Below are 20,983 nucleotides of genomic sequence, written 5' to 3' on the forward strand. Positions count from 1 at the left end.
CTACAGGCATGCATCACCACACCCTGCCTCACATTTTATGCTCCAGTAACAGTCAACTGCTTATAATCCATGGCACATCTTCTGCTATTTCTTAAGTCAATGCCTCTCCTAACGCCATCCCTTTGCCTGGAATTCACAAACTCTCACCCATCCTTCCCTGGCAATGAAAGAGCCCGAATCAACTGTTAAAATAGTCATGCACATTTTACTAAGCTCTTTCCAGAAATTGGTATGGCTGTACATGGTTTTCTGATCACTCACTCCTGTTCCTTCAATTCTTTTATCCTGATGGAAATCTTTCTCCAAAAAAAGGCAAAAAAAAAAAAAATCTGTAAGAGCGTATAAATATTAAAAATATTGAAATAATCTAAAAGCTCTCAGCCTATGACTAGGAGAATTGAAGGACTCAATGTCAGAGACAGTGTTCTCAAACTTGATCTTACAGAGCATCACCAGCATGGAATCAGTACCCAGGGTGCATGCATGAAGATGGGAGTGGGGTAGCAGTAGAGAGAGGTGGGGAAAAATGAGGAAAGGAGGCTAGAAATGAGTGAGAACTCCAAAATGCCCATCCAATGCTAGCTCTGCATGGACTGGGAGGCAACCTGAAAGAAATATTTTTTTCCAACAGTCTCTGGGCTACATGAGCATGCCTCAACACTGGCTAGTATTAAGATTGTTTTCTTTTTAACAATGACAGCTGCAACCCTTCCAGACATCGCAGGGCATTCACAGGATTATATGCCTATTGTCACATAGATCCAATGCATCAAAATGCTCACTTGCCACTGCAGCAGCAAAGCCAACTATATGCTTGTGTCCTTAACCTACAATTATACATACAGCACCTCTTTGCATAACCAAGATGTCTCTGGATCATTTGCAACCACCTCCAGCCCTTTTCTTCCTAGCTTCTGCCTTTGTGATGCTATAGGATTTTGTTCCATTCCTTTTCACATAAAAAGACTAGTTAGCCAGGCTTCCAGGCTCATGCTTTCCATTGCTCTTCATCTATTCATTCCTCATTCATTTCATCTCCCTTGCACTTTTGGCACTAGGAACGAACTCCTGTTTTCCTTTGTCAAATCCTTTGTCATCCTCCGCAAGATCAAAAAATAATTTCTGAGGTTGGATGTCATGAAATAGACTGACAAAAGATAGAAAACCATGGCCGAGTGGAGGAAAGTATGGAGAAGTTGGTTTTTGTTTTGTTTTGTTTTGTTTTCTTGTTTTTTGAGATGGAGTCTTGCTCCATCACCCAGGTTGGAGTGCAGTGGCGCGATCTCAGCTCACTGCAACCTCCGCCTCCTGGGTTCAAGTGATTCTCTGCCTCAGCCTCCTGAGTAGCTGGGATTACAGGCACCCACCACAAGGCCCAGCCAATTTTTGTATTTTTTTAGTAGAGATGAGGTTTCACCATCTTGGCCAGGCTAGTCTTGAACTCTTGACCTTGTGATCCACCCGCCACAGTCTCCCAAAGTCCTGGGATTACAGGCGTGAGCCATCGCGCCTGGCCAGGGAAGTTTTGTTTTGCTTTAAGAGACAGGGTCTCACTCTATCACTCAGGCTGGAGTGCGCAGCATGATCATAGCTCGTTGCAGCCTCAGACTCCTAAGCTCAGGGGATCCTCCCACTTCAATCAGGGGATCCTCCCACTTCAGCCTCCTGAGTAGCTGGGACTACAGACATATGCCACTGTTACCAGATAGAAAGTCTTGACTGTGAGCTGGCCAGGTTCTTGGTGTTGAACAAAGAATTGAATAAAATGCACAAAGCCACAAAAGGAGCAATGAATAACAAACAAAATAACAAAAGAATGGAGTAACGATGGCACAGATTTATCAAAGCAACAGTACAATTCAGAGTGGGAGCAGCCTCAAGCAAGCAGCTCAAGAACCCCCCAATCACAATGCTCCCCAGGGTCTTTATACAAAGCTAAAAGAATTTGGTAAAACCCCTAGGTGCCCTTTAGAAGCCTCCCATTGGTTACACCCTCTGAAGGACTGGCCCACCACCAACCAGAAGCTGAAGCAGAGCCTTGACATGCAGTCAATCAGAAGCTGAAGTGGAAACTTCTGTCTTGTTATCACAGGAGTGCTGATGTGGCCTATATGCTGTCTAATCTTGCCTAGAACTGTCTGCACCTGCTGTTTCTTTGCTTCTGCCTTAACCCTTTGTTACCCTAATTCCTTATTCTCCTGCCTCACCACCATGCCCAGCTGATTTAAAAACATTGTTTTTAGAGATAGGGTCTTGCTATGTTGCCCAGGCTGGTCTCGAACTCCTGGCATCAAGTGATTCTCCTGCCTCAGCCTCCCAAAGCACTGGGATTATAGGCATTGAGCCACCACACCCAACCAAGAACATTTTATGAATCCCTGTAGCTTACTCCACCCACCTAACCACCTCAACACATACACATGCTCCACCTCCTCTCAGCAAATTAGATAAAATTAATGTTAAGCAGGGGTCCACTCCTTCAACTATCTACCTCCACCCCTACAAGTTGTTTATATCTACACCTCGTTTGTAAGAAAAAGATGTCCCTACTGCTGTTTGAGGCCAACTTTGCATCTAATTTGTTGCTATGATGACACAGTTGTTCTATCAACCTCTTCTATTTATCCTCAGGGAAACCGAGCACCAGTCAAACTAAACTGCTTTCAATTCCCCGAATGTGCAAGCCCTATCATGCATTGGTACTTTTGTTCACACTGCTCCCCTTCCTTCAATGGCATCCCCCCCAGACTCCCACATTGAATGCTGCTGAACCGGTGGGTCAGGATCTAATTCAGAAATCATCTTCTCTATAAAGTCTTCCATGAAACTTCCAATAGAATCAGCCATTCCTTCCTTATTTCCCACTACACTCTGTCCACTCTCCCTCCTGTCATCTATGACTTTTTTCTGCACTTACTGTTTTACATGCCTCCCCACATTATTCTTTATATTTTTTAATTAAAAAAAAAATTAATAGAGAGAGTGTCTCACTATGTTGCCCGGGCTGGTCTCAAACTCCTGACTGAAGTGATCTTCCCATATTGGCCACCCAAAGTGCTAGTATTATAGGTGTGAACCACCACAACTGGCCCCATTACTTTTGAAAATGTAGAACGTTTTTATATTGCCTTTATTTTCTTTTGTATTGATAGCAGTGTCTAGCGCACAGCAGGCATTTAAGTGCCTGTTGCATGAATGAATGATAAAACAGAAGAATATCCTTTAACAAAACAATACATATATGATTTTTAAAAAGAGAAGAATGGCACTTGACCGGTATTAACCTCACATTTTCCACAACCCCCGCTCCAGTCCCCAAGTTTGGGAGCATAATAAGCAGCACTTGAGGCAGGGCCCAGTCGCTCATGCCTGTAACTCACACTTTGGGAGACCAAGGTGGTGAATCACCTAAGGTCAGAGGTTTGAGACCTGGACAACATAGCAAGACCCTGACCCTGCCTCTAAAAAAAAATAAAATAACCATCAGGACCCTGCCTGTAGTCCTGATGAGGTAGAGGAATCACTTGAGCCCAAACGTTTGAGGTTGCAGTGAGCTACAATCATCACTGTACTCCAGCCTGGTTGACAGAGCTAGGTCCTGTCTCAAAGAAAGCACTTGAGGGATAAAAGGAAGTAGAAATAGAAGCAAGTGATATCGTGGGAACGAGACAAGCCAGTCGCACAAATGACATGAATGGCATGTTCCTAATAAAAGTAACCAAAGTGGCATAAGACTATGACACTGCGCCTGGCCACATCAGCACATATGACATGTATAAGATAGAGATGAAATGCTTCCTTAGGAGACTAAGAATTCAGACTTGCTATTTTACTTTGCCTTGTTTCACCTTGATAAACAATCAAGATCTAATGATCTGATTTTCCTATTTCTTGGCAAATCTAGTTTGTTTTTTTTTGTTTTTGTTTTGTTTTCTGAGACAGGGTCTCACTCTATTTCCAGGCTGGAGTTCGGTGGTGCAATCACAGCTCACTTGCAGCCTCAACCTCCTAGACCTAAGCGATCCTCCCACCTCAGCCACCCAAGAATCTGGGACTATAGGCCCACACCACAACATGCTGGGCTAATTTATTATTATTATTATTATTTGTAGAAATGAGGTCTTGCTATGTTGCCCAGGCTGGTCCTGAACTCCTTCCTGGGCTCAAACAGTCCACCTGCCTCAGCCTCCCAGAGTGCTAGGATTACAGGTGTGAGCCACTGCATTCAGCCTAAATCTAGTTTGGCTTCTAGCACAGCAATCAGAGTTTTTTACATATTCCAATCCTAGCCTGGTTTTGTTTCTCTTTCTTTCACCACTCACCTGTCATTCTCACTCCAGTCTCTTCCCTGCCATCAGCCAGCAACAGAGTTGCGTACTGATCACACCCGTTATCCAGGTGCTTTGGAAAGCTGTTTGGTAACCAAACACTCTCAGCTGCCTCCTCCAGGTCTAAACCGCTAACAGACTGTTTTCTGCTGCACGAGAGGGCCAAGTTTGCTCTTCTCTGGCCTATGATGAGGTATTTTAAGATGCTGGCAATAATTCTCTAAAAATAGAGCATTGGATAAATTCTTGATTTGAATTATGGATAACTTTACCCCTCCGAGGGCAAGGGAAACAACAACCAGTGCTATTTCACTTAACCCTGATCAACAAGGAAAGTTGGTGAATACAGATAGAGAGAACAAGAAAAATGGACCATGTTTTTCTCAAGTCCATGTTATGTTAAAGTTTTTAGCCAAGGAAGAAGCCACATTTCTTTTTTTGTTTGTTTGTTCAGTCTCTATATATACTTTCAAATTCAAAAATTGCCAATGCTGACTATATTTTTAGTTGTCATGGAGGGGTATTGGGAAAAGTTTTCAATGAGCAATAATCACACTTTTAATAAACCTCATTGGCTACAATAGTATGATATTGCCCCTGCACAAAACTAGAGATCACATTTATCACAATGTTTTTTATTTTCTTTTCATTCTTTCCTTTTTTTAAACAAGTATACTATTTTATTCTAAGGGAATAGATCTGTGGTTTAAACCCCAAAGTGGTTGAAAACCACAGAACAGAAGGGATGTTTTAGATATTTCTCTTTTGGTTTTCTTGATGTTTTCTCCTCCCCTGGGGGGGACAAAATGTTAACTTTACAAAAATTTAGGAGATAATTTTTTTTTTTTGAGACGGAGTTTTGCTGTCACCCAGGCTAGAGTGCAGTGGCACCATCTAGGTCTCTCACTGCAACCTCCATCTCCCAGGCTAAAACAATCCTCCCACCTCAGCTTCCCTAGTAGCTGGACCACAGGCACTCACCACCATCTCCAACTAATTTTTAAATTTTTTGTAGAGACAGGTTATCACTATTTTACCCAGGCTGGTTTTGAACTCCCACACTCAAGCAATCCTCCTGTCCCAGCCCTCTAAAGTGCTGGGATTACAGGCCTGAGTCTCTGTGTACAGCCAGTTTTAGTAAAATTCAAAGAGCAAATAATTAGACACACATGTCAAAAGCTACATGTATGAGGAATGACCAATAATCAACATTTTATGAATAAATTTAGGGTTCTGGGCTACTCTGTGGACTAACATGCAAATGAAATCCTGATACAGTCATTTATCAGCGTACTGGTTGTTCTCAGCTAAAAGATACCAATTTTTTGGCTGGGCACGGTGGCTCACGCCTATAATCCCAGCACTTTGGAAGGCGGAGGCGGGTGGATCACGAGGTCAAGAGATCGAGACCATCCTGGTCAACGAGGTGAAACCCCATTTCTACAGTAGCGCGTGCCTGTAATCCCAGCTACTCAGGAGGGTGAGGCAGGAGAATTGCTTGAACCCAGAAGGCGGAGGTTTTGGTGAGCCGAGATCGTGCCATTGCACTCCAGTCTGGGTAACAACAGCGAAACTCCATCTCAAAAAAAAAAAAGATACCGATTTTTTTTCCTTTCTGGTATTTTATAACAATGTATCTACTATGCTAACAATATTTGTTTTTTCATACAACTACAGAAGGGGAAAATGTTGTGTTTAGACAAACCACAAAATTCATATAGTGCGGACTATTCAACATGATGTTTCTGGAAAGTTTATTGGCAGACTTATCAGACAATTCAATTATTTGTTCTCCATATCAGGCAAGGTATGGAGGAAGTTTTTGAGTCAGAAATGACAAACAGATGGAATTAATGATGTCGAATTGGGGCAGATTTACTTCTTTCATTCAGCTCATGGTAACAAAAACGAGATTTGTTATGGGCAGAGACAGAAGCATCAAGTACACAATGTCAAAAGGCCTTTTTTAAATTTTACTTAAATGCCTTTCATCTGTAAAAAAAAAAAAAAAAAAACCCCTGCCACCCCCACCTAAAAAATGAGACCTCCTGAAAAGTCTTTCAAAATTAAAATTTTAAAGAGGCTTTTTGGTATCTCTAAATTTTGTCATAGGGTCAAATTAACCTCAGCTAAAGCAGTTCTGTGATTGGCCAACATCATAAAAGCTTGAATTAAAAATTTTGCAGGGGCCAGGGACAGGTGGCTCATGCCTGTAATCCCAGCACTTTGGGAGACCGAGACAGGTGGATCACCTGAGGTCAGGAGTTCGAGACCACCCTGGCCAACATAACGAAACCCCATCTCTACTAAAAAAAAAAAAAAAAAAATTAACCAGGCATGGTGGACACCTGTAATCCCATCTACTCAGGAGGCTGAAGCGGGAGAATCACTTGAACCCGGGAGGAGGGTACTGCAGTAAGCCAAGATTGTGCCACTGTACTCCAGCCAGGGCAACCGAGTGAGACTCCATCTCAAAAAAAAAATTTTCAGGGAAGAAACTGAAAATGAAGATGAGGGAACAACAGAGGCCACATTTCTTAATTATATTTTTAAGGGCCCTATTTTACAAGGTTGGCCCAGTGGTTGTCAAAGTGTAGTCCACCAACTAGTGGGAACTTGTTAGACATGTCGTTTTTGAGGCTCACCTCAGTCTTCCTGACTCAGGAACTCTGAGGTAGGACCTAGTAATTCTTTTAGGGAGCCTGTCAGGGGATCCTGAGGCAAGTTAGACAACCACTAGAGGAAATATTGCTATGCTTCCATGAACAAAGACTCTCAGAGAGCAGCTTCCAGGTTCACAAGAACTACCTGGGGCGGTTTTGTTTTCCAATAAGCCTTTTGTACTTTTAGTCTTATGCTTGTTTAAATGCAGGTTCCTGGGCTTCTCCCCAAGAGAATATGATTCAGTAGGTCTGAGGTGGGTCCAGAAATCTCATTTTAAGAAACTAGCTGGTTAATTCTGATGCAGGTGGTCCACAGATGACTCTGAGAAGCCATACTCATTGGTCAGCTCTTAGTCCTAATAGAGTCATTTGACACAATTGACCACACCTGCCTCCTGGAAGCACCTTCTGCTCACTAGTCTTTCTTGGTATTGTGTCTGACTTACAGACCACTTAATCTCAGTTTCCTTTACTGAATTCACCGTTCTTCCAAACCTGTAAATACTAGTGTGTCCTAAGGTGCATGCTTCCTATCTATTCTCTTTTCCATCCATGCTCACTGCCTTTTTTTTTTTTGAAGCAGAGTCTGGCTCTGTTGCCCAGACTGGAGTGAAGTGGTGCAATCTTGGCTCCCTGCAACCTCCCTGGCTCAAGCCATCCTCCCACCTCAGCCTCTCAAGTAGCTGGGACTATAGGTGTGCACCATCAGGCCTGGCTAATTTTTGTATTTTTTGTAGAAACGGGGTTTGGCTATGTTGCCTAGTCTAGTCTCCAATTCCCAGGCTCAAGCGATCCACCCAACTTAGTGACCCAAAGTGCTGGGATTACAGGCATGAACCACTGCACCTGGCCCATGCTCACTTCTTAAGTGCCAATGACACAGATGTATTTAATATATCTCGAGAAATAGGTATCAGATACCTCCACTTGGAGATTTTAATGACATCTAAAATGTAATATGTCCAACACTGGATTCTTGCTTTCCACCTTTCGGAGCTGCTCTACCCATCTCTCTAATTTTCCCATTCCCACAGATGCAACCACCATGTTCAGTTTCTTCTGGTTGCTCAAGCTAGAACCCTAGAAATGATTCTTTAGTCCACTTTTATGTTCTCCAAATTCAACCCTTTAGCAAATCTTTTTCACTCTCTCTCTTTTTAAAATACGACCTAAATCAGCCCAGGTGCAGTGGCTCACACCTGTAATCCCAGCATTTGGGGAGGCCAAGGCTGACAGATTGCTTGAGTTCAGGACTTTGAGACCAGCCTGGGTGATATGGTGAAACTTCAGCTCTACAAAAAAAAAAAAAAATTAGCCAGGCATGGTGGTGCCTGCCTGTAGTCCCAGCTACTCAAGAGCCTGAAGTGGGAGAATTGCTTGAGCCCAGGAAGTGGAGGCTGCAGTAAGCTGAGCTTGCACCACTGCACTCCAGCCTGGGCAACAAAGTGAGACCCTGTCTCAAAAACAAAAATATGTCCTAAATCTGCCTATTTCTAACCTTCTTCACCACCACTGCTCTATTCCAAACCACCAGTATTTCCTCCCTAGACAACTGTGACAGCCTTCTCTTGCATGACAGGTTAGGTGCGCCTTCTAAATTTACAGCATGTCATCGCTCTACTCACCACCCTCTACTAGCTTCCCAGCTCACTTGGATATAATCCGAAGTTATTAACAAGACCTATGCATGATCCAGTTCCTGCCCCATTTCCAAACTCAGCACTATGATGCTTTCCCTCACTCTGTTCTCCAACCTTTCTGCCCTCCTTGTTCTTCCTCTATCAAGCCAAACACATTTGCACTGCAGGGTCTTTGCACTAAATGCTGCTGCTTCCAGAATCTGCCATTACCATCCTCACCCCTATACCAGATATTTGTACCCTCCTTATGCTGCTTTTACTCAAGTCTCATATCCAGGAGACCCTCCCTGACTACTTGGATCAGCAAGCGTTCAACTAGAGAAACAGAACCAGTAGGAGATGCCTATTAAGAGATTGATTGCAAGGAATTGGCTTACGTGATTGTGGGGGTAGCTGGGCGAGTCTGAAATCCATAGGGCAGGTCGTTAGGAAGCGTAGGCTGAAACTCTCACATGCAGGCTGAAGCTGCTGTCCAGAGCTGGAATTTCCTCTTCTTCAGAGAAGCCTCAGCTTTGCCCTCAACAGATTGAATCAGGCCTCCACAGATTCCCTAGAATGATCTCCCTTTCTTGGTGCCAACAGATTACTGCCTTTGATTACCTCTACAAAATATCTTCATAGCAACACATAGATTAGTGTCTGATTGAATAACTGAGGATTTCAGCCCCGAGAAGTTGACAGATAAAACTGCCCATTCCAGTACTGTATTTAAAACAGAGTTCCTTATAACTCTCTATCCACTTACTTTGCTTTATTTTCTTCACAAAATTTATCACTTCCTGACATCATTTTTATGTTTCTTTCTTTATGTATTAGCTACTAACCTACTATAATGTAAGATTCACCAGGAAAAGAATTTTGTCATTTGATTGAGTTAGCTAATATTTGTTCAAATAATCTACTTTTGGACATAGTGTTCATTTCTGCTATTTTATCACTATGACCAATGTTAGTAAAAAGATCTTTATACACACACACACACACACACACACACACACACACATCTTTGGTTACTTTTCCAATTTTTAATTTTTTTTTTTTTTTGAGACAGAGTTTTGCTCTTGTTGCCCAGGCTAGAGGACAGTGGCATGATCTCAGCTCACTGCAACTTCTGCCTCCCGGGTTCAAGTGATTCTCCTGCCTCAGCGTCCAGAGGAGCTAGGATTACAGGCATGTGCCACCACACCCAGCTAATTTTTTATTTTTAATAGAGACAGGGTTTCTCCATGTTGGACAGGCTGGTCTCAAACTCCCAACCTCAGGTGATTTACCCACCTCAGCCTCCCAAAGTCCTGGGATTACAAGCATAAGCCACTGCGCCTGACCCAATTTTTAATTTTTATAAGTATTTTGGTTTTTCCAATCTAGTTTTTCTGTTAGATTTTAATGTCCGGCTTATAGAAATTGACATTTATTTTCTTAGATTTGGTGAATCCACTTTCTCTTAGCTTTATTCCAATGGCTCTGACATCCTGTACTCAGGATCCCACATGGACTTTGACTTATACTCTTACATTGTAAGCTTTAAATGTTATTGTTTCTCAGACTTCCACTTTCAAATCTATTTCTCCAACAACCCATTCTCCAAGCTACAAACATGATGTTATTCATAGTCATCTCTTTTCACTTAACCTCCATGTTTTATTGATTAATTCTGATCAAAAATACCTCCATAATTATTCATAGTCTTTCACAATGTTTTGTTCCCACTACCACTATCTTAATTTAGGTCCTCATTGCGTCTTACCTCCTGACTTGTCTCCCTGCCTCTAATCCTAACCCTCTCTGATCCATCCACAACACAACAATGGCTGTATCTTTCAGAAATACAAAACATCATATAATTTCTCTGATTAAAATATTCGCCTGCTTAAAATATCATTCATATTTTAAAATCTTCTGTTTTTACCATCAAGTCCAAGCTCTATAACATATCAACCAAAACCCTGAGGAATATGATCCCTGCTCATCTCTCTGGCATCGTCTGTCACTTGCACACACACATTCTTTGCTCCCACCATTCACAAGTTTTTGCAGTGCCCCAGATGTTTCAGGCAGCTTCCATTCTCCAGATTGTCCCACCTAATGTTTCCTCTAGGTTCTCCATCATTTTCATCTAGCCAATTCCTTCCTGTCCTTCAAAACACAGCTCCATTATTTTCTCCTCAGTTGATGAATTAGGCTTATCTGCCTTCTACTTGAGACTGTAAGAACATCGTGGGCCAGATCTACGTCTTACTAGACCTTATGACGCCTCCGCTTAGCAAACAAAAAGCAGTTGTTGGGCTGATTAATTAGTAATCTGTCCACATCTTTGAATCTCCAACCTTAAACCCAACTACTCCTCCACATAAATTAGCACATGCTGGGTCTTCTGATAGGTCAGTCTTTGCCCCCGCTTCCATCCCCAATTTTGCCTTTTCCATGTCTGTCTTGGTGCTCTAAGGATTTACCCAAGTCCCATCTTTCTATGAGTCTAATAAAAGATGCAGGAATATATCGGGAGCTCAGCCTTTCCAGTTAGTAGAAAGTGCCCTGGGCATACGTGTTTCTATAAGTAATCTGGCTGTGCCAGCCTCTGTACCTATTTCATTGATCCAGTTTGTGCACCGGGGCTTTTCGCCTGGGTCTCCCTTCCTATGATTATAGCAACATTAGAGACCTACAATGATAACTTTTGTAACCTGTTCTAAGCTTGTTTTCTAGGATACCAGATCTTCTTTCTCACACCTCAGTCATTGGCTGAAGTTCTCATAACCAAAATGAGTTTTTTGAAACCACCATGACACTTCATCTGATTTCAAATATTGCCTCTGGTCTAAGTCTTCTACACCTCATTGAACAATGGAGGTTTCCAAAAACAGTCTCCAAGGACTTATATTGCAGTCCTAGGAAGAGGGGAATGATGTGAGCAAAACCAGAGAACTGTGTATTAATTATCTATTGCTGTGTAACAAATTACCACACATTTACTGGCTCAAAACAGTATACAATTACAGATGCTCCTCAACTTATGATGGGATTACATCTCGATAAGCCCACCATAAGTTGAAACCATTGTAATTCAAAAATGCATTAAATATATCCAGTTTACCAAACATCATAGCTTTAGGCTAGCCTACCTTAAACATGCTTGGAACACTTACATTAGCCCATTATCGGGCCAAATCATCTGGAAACACAGTACACTGTAGAGTGCCAGTTGTTTGCCCTTCTGATGGTGTGGCTGACTGGGAGCTGTGGCTTCCCGCCATGCCCAGCATGGACAGATGGTATCGTACTGTGTATCACTAGCCTGCAAAAATATCAAAATTCAAAATACAGTTTCTACTGAATATTTTTGTCTTTTGTCTCATACTAAAGTTGAAAAATCATTAAGTTAAACCACAGAAATTCAACAATTGTCTGTATAAGCGCCCAGAATCTGGACATAGCTTAACTGGGTCCTCTCCTTCAAGGTCTCTGATGAGGCTGCAATCAACGTGTTGGCCAGGACTGTGATCTCATCTGAAAGCTCAACTGAAGAGGATGATCTGCTTCCAAGTTCATGCGGTGGTTAGCGACATAAAATTCCCTATGTTCTGTTCGATGGAGGGCCTCAATTTCTTGCAGCTGACAGCCTGCAGCCACCCTCAGTTTCTTTTTACTGAGTCTCCCTAGCATAGTTGCTTGCTTCATGCATGTAAACCCAGAACGCAAACCCGAAGAGTCTGCTAGCAGTAAATTAATACAACCACTATGGAGAACAGTTTGGTGGTTCCTCAAAAAACTAAAAATCAAGTTACCATATGATCCAGCAATCCCATTGCTGGGTATATACCCAAAAGAAAGGTAGTTAGTATATTGAAGAGATATCTGCACCCCTATGTTCATTGTAGCACTGTTTACAATAGCTAATATTTGGATAACCTAAGTTTCCACCAACAGAGGAATGGATAGAGAATATGTCACACACACACACGTGCGCACATGCACGTGCACACACTCACACACACACACACAGTGGAGTACTATTCGGCCAGAAAAAGAATGAGATCCAGTCACTTACCACAACATTGATGGAGCAGAAGATCATTTTGTTAAGTGAAATAACCACAGAAAGACAAATGTTTCATGTTCTCACTTATTTGTGGGATGAAAAATAAAAACAGTTGAACTCATGGACATAGAAAGTAAAAGAACAGTTATCTGAGTCTGGTAAGGATTGTGCAGGGAGAAGGTGGGCTTGGTTAATGGGTACAAGAAAATAGAAGGAATGAATGAGACCTATTTGATAGCACAATAGAGTGACTATAGTTAATAATAACTTAATTGCACATTTTAAAATAATTCAGAGTGTAAATGGATTTCTGTTACTCAAAAGATAAATGCTTGAGGGAATGGGTACCCTATTCTTCATGATGTGCTTAAATCACATTGCATGCCTATAATCAAAACATCTCATGTACCCCATAAATATATACACCTACTACACTCACAGAAATTTAAAAATAAAAATAAGGAGAGTCTGTTAGCATACAGAAGTTACAATACTGTCCAGTGTAATTACAGCTGACATCCCACCACCTCAGCCACATTCTATTGGTTAGAAGCTAGTCAGGTCTCATCCACACTCTGGTGAAGGGATTACATAACTCATAACTATCAAGGACAGAGATATATGGAGCCCATTTTAGAATCGTTCTGCCTCAAACTGGTTCATCAAAAACTCTGAAAGTCACTGGTATCAGCAGCATGCTTTAGTAGAGCATAACATAAAAGAAGAAAGTATTCAGTTGTGGAATCTTGTTGTGAGTCTAAGAGTACAGAGAACCTAGAGGGACTTGGGAACAATCTGAGGCTGAAAGATACTAAAACAAACTAAAATTCCTTGTATTTTTGCTTCAGACCAGCCTTTAAAAGAAAAACACAAGGTTGGAGTCAATAAATGTAAATAACCATATGACCACATGATGGCAGTAGATGCCAAGAAATTGTGTTACATGCACATGAGGGGCGGAAGAGCAAGTTTATCTCCCTGTATGGCAACCCACATTTTCCTTTCTGTCTGACTGCCGGAAGGACAGGGGGAGGTATCTAGAATCTTTCCACACACACATCCCTGAAGCACTACCCATAAGTATTACCACTGAAGAGCGAGGACATAGTTCACTGTATCCCTGTATCCCTCCCACAATTCCTAGAAGAGTAGTAAGGGTCATAGGGTGAAAGAATGAGACCTCCTGAAATACTTACGAAGACTTCCCCTATCAAGTACTCACAGCCAAATGTTTCAGAGTGGCCTTAATTAAAACAATGTCATACTTGATCTGTTATGAAGCTAGTCTAGTTCAGTGTTGATATCACTGGGGAAATCCCAGGGGAAAGAAGTGTCAAAAAAAGGGGGAATGTTATTTCTACAAGTGAGAGACATTAAGGATAAACACTTAGCACCATATAGGCATGCCTCACATACATATACAGTGGATATATTCACATATATTTCAAAGTATAATTTCAAACTATTACCCAGTCAGAGTGACTAGATCTGCCATTAATAGAAGAGGAGGTAATTAAACAGAATTGATGCTCTAAAGAAGTTTTATTATCAGAGAGGCTTTATTATCTGAGTTTAAGTATAAACTGAGAAATCTTAATAAGACTTTTTCTAATTGTCTCATATCTTCTTAGTGAGTCCATTTCAAGAGGGGCTAATACCTGGCACTGTTCAAATTTGTTTAATCCTGAGATGTTCTACAAAGGCAGTTTGGTTTTACAAAAGTGAAAATTCCGTATATGTTTAAGTTTTCTTTGTAGTCTTCTTGGTTTTTTTTTCATAGACAGGGTCTCACTATGTTGCCCAGGCTGGTCTCAAACTCCCGGACTCAAGCTATCCTCCCATCTCAACATCCCAAAGTGCTGGGATTACAAGCATGACCCACTGTGTTATACCAGACCGAGCATAGAAAGTCAACACCAAGATAAAAGTATGCCAAATTGCAGGGTTTATTGCCAGCAACCACGGAGGACTCACGTCTCTCCAACCTGTGGCCCCGTAAAAGAGGGTAACAAGACCTTTTATACCCGTAAAAATCACCTTGGGGGTGAGGGGAGGGGATGGGGTGAGGGGCTACAGACATTCCGAGGGCTAGTGGATTCAAATCACCTTCTGGGTGGAGATGAGGGTGAGGGGGTTCGAACATTCCAGTGGATTCTTGGGTGAAGATGAGGGTGAGGGGCTCCGGACATTCCGAGGGCCAGGGAACTATTTGACATTCTGATTGTCACTTGAGGGGTTCACAAATGCTAAGATTAGCATTCATTTACACATCATCTGGGTAGGGGTGGGATCCACAGATTTTTAGTTACTTGGCGCCAGGATGGAATTATCTGGGGGTGCTTATTCTGATTATTACCAGTAAACAAAGGCCAGCAATTCTGGCAGTTACAGATAAGAGAAGGTAAGCAGTTTTACCTCTTTGCATTCTGCAAAGTAAACTAGCAGTTTTACAGAAGCCAAGGTTAGCAGTCATTGTGAGGAGAATGAAACAGTTTTGTCTTTTATAAAATGGCATTGCTCAGGTTCTAACTCTAGGCCAGCTATATCACATTCCCCCCTGTTCTTTTAACATGTATTAAATCTTTAATAGGTGTCCTCTTCTTGACACAGGGGCCCATAGTTGGAACTTAGAACCATTAATTTTACCGAATCTATTCTTTCCTGGATAAATTTGCAGAGCAAGTTTAAAAGACATGGTTCAAATGTTAACCACTAACACCAAGGGTCCTGCTAATCCAGTGAGCAGGGATGTCAGCCAGGGGGACCAAGAGAACATTTTTTGGTACCAATTTCCTGAGACCTCTCTGAGGTGTTTTCTTGTTTGTAAGTTCTGCCTAACCATCGCAAGGCTGTCTCAGATAATTCCAGAATTATTTGCATAGAAGCAACATTGCTCACCAAGAGCCGCACACAGTCCTCCTTCCTTCAAGAACAGGCCTAATCCCCTTCTATGTTGTAATACCGTTTCAGCCAATGAGTCTACTTGTTCAGCTAATTTGGTGATGGAATTTTCCAGATGGGTAATATCTGCATCTATTTGGTGTGAAAGAGTTTTGAAATTTTGGTCCCCAGTGACTAAGGCAGATATTCCTATAGCGGTGGACCCTGCTATTCCAAGCCCCACTAATAGGGGTATAATTATGGGGGCCCGTTTCCAATGCCTGTCTGTATCGGGTGCTATGAGAATTTCACCTTGGGGTCCACTATAAACATTTACCCAGGGTATTATATACACGGGGGTACAAAGAATGGGTTTTGAGGAGTTGCTGAACTGGTAGGTGGAAATACAGCTCGTGAGGCCAAAAGTACAGGCAAACCAAGCAGAGTCTGGGGCAGTGTAGTAAAAACTTGTCTGACTATAACTTAAAATGAGGATATTTTTGCAAAAACGTCAGTAGGGGGAGCTGGTGAGATCATAGGGGAGTGGAAACATCTGCCCTCTCCCTCTAGATCCCCTACTGTTATGTGGAACTGCCTTTCAGTACATGAGGTATTTGAGGGGGCTATATCGGGTTGTCCTGCTAGGCCTATGTAAAATGGTGGCTGTGGATTTAAGCATAGCCAGCAATCTTTTCCTAGATCTGGGTTTGTCTGGTTGAGCAGGTGGTGTGTGGCGGACAACATGTTTAGAAGGTTCAAGCTTTCTATGTCTGGGGGGGGCTTCTGTGAATAGGTTTGGAATGGAGATAGCAGAGCTAGGAGTGGAGGATAGGTTGGGAGTAGCAGGGCTAAGACTGGGGGCTTTCCGGACCTTGGGGATGACTTCTGGGGGCCTTAGGACCTCAGCTACAGGTCCCATTGGGCAGTCAGTTCTGGGCAATGGTATACGCTGGATGGTAAAGATGTTTCCCTTATCCCATCAACTCATATATACCCTAAGACCCCAGGTTCACCCTGTTGCCCATCTCCCATCTGGATACAGAACCGTTATTTTGAGTGGGTTACAAGAACCAGTGTGGCAAGGGCTCAGGGGAGAGTCTTGGGTGAAAGAGATGAATGTGTCTCTGTTTGTAGTATATCCTGTTATAGTGGAGATAGACTCACAGCCCCAATAGGGGCAGAAGAACTCATGTAAGTCATCACAATTCCATCTCTTATCTGGTGTGGACCCTGGGCATAGATATAACCCCATAGTCTGAAGTTGTTTTTCGGCCTCTACGTTACCACACCCCATTTCCTTTGCCTTCACCGTATTTCCCCACCCCCATCTCCTTGTCGATATTTCTATATTTAGCTTTTACTCAAGAGAGTGCAGAGGTCCAGGGAGAAGGTTATGGGCTTTTTGGGGATGTACTCTAGGGTTAAGTTGACAAGGGTGGTTCCAGCCCCGAGTACAGCACTAACCAATTGTCCCGTTGAGACCTCCGTGATGACCCATTGATAATAAGTGGGTGTTAAAGGGGGTCCCTTTCGGGGGGTGGTTACAGGAATCAGAGATTAGGATGACAACCGTGAACAGCGCAAAAGTCTTAGCTTTAGGGGGTCCACTGAGGATGAAACCACTTCCCATCTTGCATCCAGGGGGGCAGTCTTGACGGTGAATGGTGAATCCAGGCAGTCAGTCCGTCCACCTTGACTGCTGTGGGGTGACCAGAATCACGGTGTAAGGTCCCTTCCAGCAAGGAGTCAGGCTGGAGGCAGTGAATCTCTTTATCAGGACTTCGTCCCCCGGTTGGAAGGGGTGTACCTACCGGCTGGTCAGTGAGGTCCCCTGGGGTAGGCCGAGCTCCCCTGATGAGTGAGTGCACCTGGGACTGAACAGACTGGAGTGCCTGCAAGGACTTAAGGAGTATATGGTTATGGATTTCAGCATGTATGGTGTCCACCAGTTTGGGGAGTAAGGGAGGAGGCCTTCCAAACATAATTTCAAAAGGAGTGAAGCCTTTCTTATAGGGAGTACATCGGGTACAAAGGAGAGCAAAAGGAAGCAGGTTGACCCAGTTTTCACCAGTCTCTAGGATAAATTTCGTTAAAGTTTCCTTTATGATCTGGTTCATCCTTTCAACCTGCCCTGAACTCTGGTGGTGATAGGCACAGTGTAGCTTCCAGGATATGCCCAGGGCCTTGGCCAGGCCCTGAGAAACCTGTGCCGTAAAGGCAGGGCCATTATCTAATCCCACTGTCAGGGGCAAGCCGAACTGAGGAACCGGGTCCTGTAACAATCTGTTACTACCAGTGCAGTTTCTGACCTAGTAGGAAAAGCCTCGACCCATCCAGAGAAAGTGTCTACAAACACAAGGAGGTATTTATAGCTGCACGCTGGGGGCTTTATTTCAGTGAAATCTACCTCCCAGTGTTCCCCTGGGCTAGTGCCCCTAAGTCTTGATTCCTGCCTGACTAGTCCTACTGCCTCCTGGATTTACTCTGGCACATACATCACAATGAGTAGAAGTTTCCCTAACAATCTCATATAAATGTGGAATGTAGTATCTGGCCCTCAGCAGCTCAGTTAGTTTTGTTTGCCCTAAGTGGGTAGCCTGGTATATGTCCTTAACTAGAGTCCATCTTAGAGCCTCGGGGAGCACAATCCTTGTGTCTGGTAGAGCCCACCATCCTGTGGAATTTTGCCATCCCCCGTTCTTTAGCAAAGTTTTCTTCCTCAGGCAAGTACATGGGGGTAGGAGGCAGGTTTGGGGCCAGCAGAGTCACAAGAAGAGTCAGAGGTTTTACTGGCCCCAAGGCTGCCTGTCTGGCTTGCAGGTCAGCTGCCCTATTTCCCTTTGCCTCTGGTGAATCTCCCTTCTGGTGTCCTTTGCAGTGTATTAATGCCACTGCCTTGGGCTTCCATATAGCTTCTATCAGGGCTAGGATTTCCTCTTCGTTTTTTATTATTTTTCTCTCTGAGGTAAGCAGCCCTCTTTCTTTATAAATGGCTCCATGTACATGGGCCATAGCAAAGGCATATCGACTATCCGTGTAGATATTCACAGATTTTCCCTCTGCCCAGTCCAAGGCCTTTATCAGAGCTATAAGTTCTGCCTTCTGGGCTGAGGTCCCGTGTGGGAGAGCCTGGGCCCAGGTAACCCGCTCTAGGGTGACCACAGCTGCCCCAGTGTACCTTACTCCGTCGACCATGAAACTGCTGCCATCTGTGTACAGTACCTCTTCCGGGTTCTGCAGGGGGACGTCGGTGAGATCCGGTCGCGCAGCGTGGAGGACATCTATTGTCTGTGGGCAGTCATGAATGGGCTCCTCTGGCTCGCTGTCAGGTAGCAATGTGGTGGTGTTTAAAACTGTAGTCTTTAAGAACTTTATGTGGGGCTGGTCCAAAAGTAAGGCCTGATATTGAACTATGCAGGCATTTGACATCCATTTTCCCAGGGCTCAACGGAGTAGTGACTCCACCACGTGGGGAGCTACTAAGTTTAACTCCTGACCCAAAGTCAGCTTGTCTGCCTCCTTGACTAATAAGGCTGTGGCCACCACCGCTCTTAGGAAAGCTGGCCATCCGGAGGCTACAGGATCAAGTTTTTTTGAGAGGTAGGTGACTGGCCGGGATCAGGTTCCCAGAGTTTGGGTGAGCACCCCCTTAGCGACTCCCTGTTTTTTATGCACAAACTGGAAAGGTTTAGAGATGTCTGGCAAGACCAAAGCTGCAGTCAGGGCAGTCTTGAGCTTGTCAAAAGCCCGTTGCTCTACCTCTGTCCATGTCAAAGGCTGATTTCTTCCAGTGCAGGCACACAGAAGCTTGGGTATCTCAGCAAATCCCCAAATCCATAGCCTGCAATACCCTACTGCCCCAAGGAATTCTCGAACTTGGCGTTTCGTGGCGGGGGTAGGTATTTGCAGCACTGCTTGGATTTAGCTGGGTGCCAGTGCCTGGTTGCCCCTCTCTATAATATAGCCCAGGTAAGTAACTTTCGGCTGGCAGAGTTGGGCCTTTTTAGCTGAGACCTGGTACCCCAAAGTCTGCAGGATTTTTAATAATGACTGAGTGGTCATTTTACAGGCCTCCTGGGTTTTTGTAGCCAAGAGTAAGTCATCCACGTATTGGAGCAGGGCACATTCTGGGAACCCAGCTTGGAAAGCATCAAGGTCTTGGCTCAATGCCTTATCAAACAGTGTAGGGGAATTTTTGAAACCCTGTGGCAGTCTCGTCCAAGTGAGTTGCCCAGAGACCCCTGTACCTGGGTCAGTCCATTCAAAAGCAAATATGGGCTGGCTGACCAGGGCCAGCGGTATACAGAAGAATGCATCGTTCAGGTCCAGGACCATACGTGGAGGTGGTCCAGGGGCAATAGACTCAGGAGAGTGTACGGGTTCAGAACTGTAGGATGAACAGTTTCCACTCGTTTGTTTACCTCCCTCAAGTCCTGTACAGGTTGATAGTCCTTTGTGCCTGGTTTTAAGGCAGGGAGTAAGGGAGTATTCCAGGGGGACTTACAGGTAGTAAGAATTCCACCTTTTAGAAGTCTGGTTATATGTGGAGCAATTCCCTGCCTAGCTTCCTGGCTCATAGGATATTGTCGTACCTGGACTGGAGTTGCCATTGCCAATAGCTGGACCATGACTGGGGTACGGTGACTTGCCAAGCCTGGGGGATTTGTCGCAGCCCACACTCCAGGTACCTTTTCTTGAAACTGGCGGAGGAGGTCTGATGTTGGCGGTTGATCTGCCTCTGAGGATAAAGCTTCCTGCAAGAGATATTCGTCTGACAGAGCACAGGTGATGAGGATTTGCTGAGGTGGCTCTGATGCCAAGGGAGGAGGAGTTGAGAGGCAGGCCTGACTCTCACAAAAAGAAATTTTTGCTTGAAGTTTGTGGAGTAAATCCTGGGTATGGACACTCTGAAATAACTAAAAAGGAGTGGGTGACAGTACCGTTTCCCAGATCAATGAGTCTGTGGGTGGTCCAAGGGCTGGATGTAGTTTTTCCTGTAGCCCCTGAATAATTGTTTTTCTACAGGACAGTGCTCCCAACGGCTGAGTAAGGACTGAGTGGGCCGCTCCGGTGTCGACCAAGAAACTGACAGGTGTGCCCCCAACTTTCAAAGTGACCCTGGGCTCCTGGGGGCTTCGTTGATAAGAGCCCAGGGTCTGTCAGTCCCGGGTTTCTAAACTGAAAACGGCCCTTGGCTGTCTCTCCTGTATTACCCCTCGACTCCTTCTTTCTGGACATTCCTTCCTCCAGTGTCCCTCTCTTCAGCAGAATACACATTGGTTAGGCCCTAGCTTGGGCCTCTGTCTCCTAGGGCCTCTCTGCTGAATTTCTGGTCCCCTTGATATAACTCGGGTTTCCTGACCCCCAGTGGAGGTGTGGGTTTCCTGGAGAGCTGCTATTACTGCCTTAGTAACTCTCTTATCTTGCTTGGCT

General features: G+C 43.9%; 2 protein-coding genes and 1 pseudogene across 14 annotated transcripts in view; all 3 read right to left on the reverse strand.

Annotated features, from left to right (window-relative positions):
- FRRS1 (ferric chelate reductase 1) overlaps positions 1-20,983 on the reverse strand; it is a 109,614-nt gene that overhangs the window by 64,044 nt on the left and 24,587 nt on the right. For 3 of the 13 annotated variants that reach the window (XM_078332598.1, XM_078332591.1, XM_078332596.1), the window contains exons 3-4: positions 11,778-11,926; positions 9,009-9,244 (exon numbers count right to left, since the gene is read on the reverse strand). The exons of 6 other annotated variants lie outside the window; for them this stretch is intronic. The gene's annotated coding sequence lies outside the window, so the exon portion shown is untranslated. Of the gene's footprint in view, positions 1-9,008; positions 9,245-11,753; positions 11,927-20,983 lie in introns of all 13 variants that reach the window. 4 more of the 13 variants (XM_078332590.1, XM_078332593.1, XM_078332588.1 and 1 more) reach the window with 2 other exon arrangements.
- LOC118143293 (U4 spliceosomal RNA) lies at positions 4,789-4,937 on the reverse strand (annotated as a pseudogene).
- Positions 17,190-20,788, reverse strand: LOC144577126 (uncharacterized). The gene is made up of 4 exons (XM_078332912.1): positions 20,574-20,788; positions 20,143-20,304; positions 17,362-18,872; positions 17,190-17,249 (listed from the first exon to the last, which is right to left on the reverse strand). Exons 1-3 carry the CDS (start codon positions 20,786-20,788, stop codon positions 18,161-18,163), a joined length of 1,089 nt encoding a protein of 362 aa, XP_078189038.1. The 3' UTR covers positions 17,190-17,249; positions 17,362-18,160.

The sequence above is a fragment of the Callithrix jacchus genome, chromosome 7 (genome assembly GCF_049354715.1).
Source record: "Callithrix jacchus isolate 240 chromosome 7, calJac240_pri, whole genome shotgun sequence".
Classification (NCBI taxonomy): Eukaryota; Metazoa; Chordata; class Mammalia; order Primates; family Cebidae; genus Callithrix; species Callithrix jacchus.